The 6,768-nt window shown below is 40.0% G+C and overlaps 1 protein-coding gene across 3 annotated transcripts in view; it reads right to left on the minus strand.

Annotated features, from left to right (window-relative positions):
• Positions 1-2,368, minus strand: part of LOC146705794 (calsenilin-like) — a 21,009-nt gene extending 18,641 nt beyond the window's left edge. For 2 of the 3 annotated variants that reach the window (XM_085463610.1, XM_085463608.1), the window contains exon 1: positions 574-888. In XM_085463610.1, coding sequence (XP_085319736.1) covers positions 574-579 — 6 coding nt within the window. In that variant the 5' untranslated portion in view covers positions 580-888. Of the gene's footprint in view, positions 1-573; positions 889-2,189 lie in introns of those variants that run through there. The other variant, XM_085463609.1, reaches the window with a different exon arrangement.
• Between the last annotated feature and the right edge of the window lie 4,400 nt (positions 2,369-6,768).

A 6,768-nucleotide genomic window follows, 5' to 3' on the forward strand; every position in this document is an offset into this window, starting at 1 on the left:
AAATTTACAATTCTAGGTGAACTACTTCGGGTTTTGCTCCACCAGAGTACTCCAAATCTCTAGATATAAAAATGATTAATAAATAAACAATAAGGAGCAAAAAAATAACATATAATCAGCTGCAACATGTTTGAGGAAACATAAAACATCTATAACTGAAGAAAAAACTTACATCTGCATAGTCTTATAATGCAGATGTGTTATAAGTTATGGTCGGTTACAGTTTCAAAGGGCTTATTTCACCTTTAATACTTCATGTGTGGTTTTCAGATAATACCAAGGTATTAGTTACTCCATAAGTTGGAATATTGATTTTGGAGTACTGTAAAAGGAGCATTGATGGATCTCTGTATCGTTAAAATATCACAAAATCATATGGTCCAGTCCTCTTTCTTTCAAATGTTCAGTTGTGAGACTTTTTAGCGCTGATAAATAACCAGAAGGTCAGAGCATGTGCGCTAGGGCAGGTAAGACACTGCAGGAGCGTTATTGTGATTAATCGTCTGTATTCTGGGTAAATCGTATTCAGCAATGACAGAAAGTAACAGTCAAAGTGATAAATGCTCATCCTACCTGCATTGCGTCTGGATTTCACTTGCTGTTTTGAGGAAAAAAAATCGCTGCAACCTTCGTCTGCGCTCCTCAGATGAGACCCCGGGCGAGCTGCAGCCGCTTGCAGACACAGAGAGACATCAGCTATTTAGAGGAGGAGGAGCAGAGCTGCTCAGAGTCCTGCGCTCACAAGCTGAGCCGAACATAAACACTATACAGTTGTGATCATCACATCCAGCGTCGCAGGACAACACCTCTGAAGAAAAATGACAGAGTCATTGATCTAAGGGAAGAGTCGTGATCTTCAGCAGATACTGAAAAGTGCCAGTGCTCGTCTCAACAAGTGAACAATTTATAGAGCTGCAGAGGCAGGGAGGTGTGGATGAGCTGTTTACATTGTGACAAATGTTATTAGAAGTACCAGACACATTATAACCTGCAGCACTGGCGTGCGAGTCCCGGCCCAGTCTGCGTGCCTCTCTGAGGAAATTAAAAAAATATTGCTGTGTTGTCTGTAAGCTCCTGCTCAGATATCATAATGAAAAGATTATTATATACAGACATTCATCTATAAGGGCTTCTAAGGATTTCTCACTTGTAATTAGAGTTTGGTTTTGGGGGAAATGTCTGCTGTATGAGGAAAAATATTTCACATTCAGTTTCAGAGGATGAAAGGAATCATAATGCACTATGTAGAAAAGAGCATCTACATCTGACATTGAATAATTATAATTTTAGTTACTTGGAGGGATCATTTTGATCATTCTAGACCTGTAAATAGAAATATTATGATATTTGAGTGCTCATTGATTACATTTCTTCTTGTCAAATGATGTCAGGTCATAGAAAAAAAGGCTGCAGACATTAATGCTCAGTGTGCAGGTTTCTAGCTGAAAACACATTATGGTAAAACATTCCTTAATTTTGACATTGAAATGTAAAATGATAGCTCCGTTCCCTGCACGAGTTTCTATCTATGGCATGGTATGAACTTGAAAGGTAAATGAATACAAGTACAGGAAGCTTCCTAAAATATACTCTGATACCGCATCTGTTAAAGTACTTCATCTGAAATTCTCTGAAAGTCAGACTGATGAACACACACACATGCACGCACGCACACACACACACACACACACACACGCACACACACACGCACGCACACATCTGCTGTTGTTTTTGGGGATTGCCTTATGCGCACCACCTTAAATTTTAAACTGAACAATTATTATGTGATTTAACTATGCGTGGAAATATATCATTGTCAAGGTCTACTATCAAGAAATGCCTTACATTTGCACAATGACGGGAACTAGCCCACTGAATCAATGAGCTTTGATTAGTGATTGTTGATCAGTGGTCATGACAATTTGCATGTTAATGATCAAGGAACTGACCTCCCAGCCCATTGTTCACTGGGCTTCATTGGACACATATGGCTGCCAGTGGAACTCGGTCACTAGTGTTTATTGATGACACAATTGCTGATAGAAGTAACAGGATGAAGTCTGAAGTGTACTCTGCTATAAGCGGCTCAGATTCAACCAAATGTTGCAACAGCGACCCAAACCAACCCAAGAGTTTCTCAAGGCAATGATCAGGTGGCAACCACCTGATCTCAACATGGTTTAACCTACCTTTTAGTTACTGAAGACAAAACTGAGGGCAGCAAGACCCGCAAAGAAGCAGCGACTGAAAGTGGCCTGGCAGAAGGTGACAAGGCCAGAAACACGGCAGTTGGTGATGTCCATGAGTTCTGGGTAGAATTCTGGTATTCCCTACACCCTGGAGATAAAGGAAGGGAAAGGCGGAGAGAGCAAGAGCAAAAAAGAGAAGACAATGACAGATTAGCCGGTTAGCTTTACAAATAACTGTTCATTCAGAACTGGAAGGTATGTTGATTTTAATGACACATGTCTTTGTTGTTGCAATTGAAGATAGAGCTGGTCAGTAATATTACAAACTGGAAACCACTAGCATTTAGTGGCGAGTGGGCAGGCGGGTGAGGGAAGGGCCTTTTGTCTTACAGGAAAACATCCCAGCCTGCATCCACACAGTTCATCACTCTGCAGGTAAGGAAAGGGGGAGAGACAGTGAGAGTGGAGAGAGACAGAAAGACAAGGCTAAAAGACAAGGCGTCTGGCAGCACCATAACATTTTTATACAGAGAATTAATGTTTTTAGAAGTCGGAGATTGTTCTCATGGTATCCAAAAACAATAAAAAAGTAAGTATACACCATGCGTCAAAGAAACACAGTTTATCAACGCACAGTGGGAAAACTATCTCATAAATCGTTTTGAACGCAGTGATTCTGTGGCTGCTGTTTCACGTTTTACATGCACACGTAGTGATACGTCCAGTGAAGTAAACCCTGCAAAGAAAAACCCAGGTCGCATATGCTGCATGTGCTGCATTAGTTATGATGTTCAATGGCTGGAAAGAGAAGAAAGCCAGTATGATATGAAACTTTTATCTGCTCTATTCCACATTCATGATGAGGCTTTGGTGGAAAAAATAATAAAATGATGGCACTGAGTGTAATTAACCTTCAGGAGTCACTAATAAAAAAAATGTCCATGACAACATCTTTCAAGCTGCTCGGGGATGCCGGCACATAATTAACACAGGGGAGGGGTTAAGGGTTGTTGAGTTAATTAAGATGTTGAAATGCCTCAACGTTACGGTTCCTGGAAGACTCGTGGGTCAAAAAATTTGAGTGGGGTGAATGAAGAAGTTCTATACGGTGGCCCCTAGAGACAAAGCACGTACAAACTCCAAAACACTTGCAAACTCCAAAACACATGCAAATTCCAAAACACATGCAAACTCCAAAACACTTGCAAACTAAAGAACACATGAAAACTCCAAAACACGTGCAAACTCCAAAACACTTGCAAACTAAAAAACACATGCAAATTCCAAAACACGTACAAAATCCAAAACACATGCAAACTAAAAAACACATGCAAATTCCAAAACACGTACAAATTCCAAAACACTTGCAAACTCGAAAACACATGCAAATTCCAAAACACAACGGACGCTAGGGGCAGTGTTGAGCTCGATTTGCAAAATAAACGGCAAGTTTGTCTGTATGGGACGGTCTAGTCTCCGTCGCGCTTCCCAGGTTGCCTAGCAACCATGATACTAACCGCTGGAAACGTGTCATACAACTTGGTTTGACAGAAATGAGGGAGAACATATTTTGTTCATTTGTTTGTTTGTTTCTACAAGAGCTTTGTGTGATTTGATAAGTATCTGAGGCTGAGGCCACAGGACAGTAAAACATGATTTTTGGGCTTCATTTCTGTACTGAACAGTCATTTAAGATTAGTTAGTAAATAAGAATTAGCTGATGTTGTTCATGAGACTAAAGTCATATCACTTTGGTAATGTAAATATAATATGGCCAATATTATAGTTATTATATTAATCATTATTAGCTATTACAGCAGTGAACATGAACTCTGTGTCAAATACTGAGCTTCAGTACAGATTCAGTTATTTATATGTCTTATCACCTTAAATCTTCACTCAAAGACAAGTATCTTTGACAGTGCATATATAGGTGTATCATATATAAGAGACAAATGTTGTTCCTTCAGTATGCTGGCATTACTAAATTTGGCTCATTGCTTACATATATTTATAAAAAGAAAATGTACAAGCTGTGATAACTGTTTCTGATAAAATGAAGAGTAGACTGATATATGAAATATTCCTTTATTGGGTGAGAAAATCAGACCATGTCATAACTGCTTTCAGTCATACAGAATAGATATCAGAGCCTTAAACAGGCTGGCTTCTACTAAATGGGTCAAACTGGGCAGAAAGTCTACAAACACATAACATCCTTATAGAATATGATGTAACACTATAGATCAACTTACCTCAGAATATATAAAGCATATAAACAATTACAGCAATATGATGCAACAAACACAGCAGTGCTACTAATCCAAAATACTCAAAGCTTCATAGAACTGGAACAAACATTTATTTTTAGGTCCATTCTGCTGCTGATACATACTTTAGGTTTCTGAACATTAAACTTGTTGCTGCCTTTCATAGTGTGTAACTTGAAGGCCCTGAGTACTTTCTCCCACACTGAAAACACTGGAATGATAAAATTATTTGAACATTACCTAATAAGACTGATTCAGGACAGACAGTTATGTTAAACTTTTCTAGCAGTTCTTCACAAACAGGGAACGGTCTGTCTATTCTCTCCATCTGTCAGCTGCTGCTGGCTCTTCCTCCTCCTCTTCCTCACACACTGCTGAGTTTGTCCTGGTGGATCATCAGATGACGTGCAGCAGTGGGTCCCTCAGTCTGTCCTCACTCTGGACACTTGCAGTTGTCACACATGGAAATCAAATGTGTGATAAGCTGCAGGATTCAAACACAAGTGTGACTTATAAACACATGTTCATACTTTTATTCCACAATCAGAGAGAAAGAAACAGAGAGCGAGTGCAGGACAGACAGACAGGTGAAAGTCTCAGGTGTATACACTGCTACACAACAGCACAAAAGAAGGAGGATTTAGTGTTTGTGTTATTACGAAACAAGAGGAGTTCCCAGATGGTACAGTGGACACATGTGTGACTCCTGCGATTAAAGCATCTTTCTTTCAGCTTCACGAGTGAACCGTCAGCTCATTCAAACACACGTTAAAGTCCGTTTGGCTCGACACCACCGAACAGAGGCAGCAATATAACATAGCTAACATTAACAGTGCAGTGAATCCTGCTTGTGCCGTGATATTCAGGACTGCAAACCGAGCAGCATCACTGACTTTCAGCTTGTTGTGTTTGTGGATATATGACTGACTTTAATTATCCATAAAATCATCACATTCTCTGTAAGATTAAGGTCGCCTATATATATATTTTTTAAAGTAAAGGCTTTAAAACCAAGTTAATTCTGAAAGTACAGACATCACTAATGTCACATAACTTTCCCGACATGTGGCCAACAATAATGGTTTAATGTTCTTCATTATAAAAACATTTGCGCATAAATAAGTGACATAATATTCAGTACTTACTTCTGAAAGTTTACTCTTCCTCCGCTCCGCTTCCACCGTTTTTTTTCGGCAAAATTATCCACACCACCACCGCACTATGAAGTCTGGGATATGTTGGGCCATGAAGGCTACACCGACCCATCCTTAAAATTCAGGGAAATTATGGACGCATTTGAGGGCCGCATTTCGAGCAGCCTTTGAATTGGGAAAGCCTTCTCTTGTCGCTGTGACGTAATCGGCCTTAAAATGCGGCCTTTAAGGCTGCAGACCCCAAATCCGGTCATTGGTACTTCCTGGCTTGTGTAGTTACTAGGTAACAAAAGCTCAACACTGCCCCTAGCGTCCTGGAGCACTTCCGTTGTGTTTTGGAGTTTGCATGTGTTTTTTGAGTTTGCAAGTGTTTTGGAGATTGTACGTGCTTTGTCTCTAGGGGCCACCGTAGGGTTCTAGTCTGACACGTCGCACTTGTTAAAAGCCATACAGCCATGCTGCAAAACTCCAGCGGCAATTTTGGTATTTCACTTAATAAAAGACAAATCAACAGAGAGGCTGTGGAAGTAAAAGGCAGAGGGGAAGAGGACAAAGACATCGTGGTGGAAGAAATCTTTGTATTCCTGGAAATGTTCCTCCTGCTGCTTAAAAAAAAAACAAAAAAACACAGTGCAGCGTCCAACATGGCCAAGATCCTGTGTCTAAACAGACACTGAAGAAAAACATGCCTGCAGCTTTTTAATAATAATGATAATAATAGCTTTTACAGGTTGTTTTGAACAGAATACTTGTGATTTATAAGTTGTTTATTATATGTATTAGCGCAAAAGACAGTATAAAGCAAGTCTTCAAAGGACAAGTATAATTTTTCTTTCAAAGGCTGTGATGATTTTAATATTGGTTCCTCTGTATTTTCATCCTGTTGAACCTTTGGGGAGAGTGTTTGAATGTGCTCATTCCTATGAGGCTGTAAACCTTATGCGCATCATGTGCACGTGTTTATCCTTTGATAGTCCATCTAAAGCTTTGGATATATGGTGTTGGCCAGAGGGGCCGATGGCAGCCTCACTTCTGTCAGTCTGCCCCAGGGCAGCTGTGGCTACAACTGCAGTTTGCCTCCACCAGTGTGTGAATGTGAGAGTGAATGAATAGTGGAATTGTAAAGCGCTATAAGGGTCTCGAAAAGCGCTATAT

This window comes from Copadichromis virginalis, linkage group LG7 (assembly GCF_057382275.1).
Source record: "Copadichromis virginalis isolate Kocher_CV1m ecotype Utaka linkage group LG7, C_Virginalis_male_GT1.1, whole genome shotgun sequence".
NCBI classification, from domain to species: Eukaryota; Metazoa; Chordata; class Actinopteri; order Cichliformes; family Cichlidae; genus Copadichromis; species Copadichromis virginalis.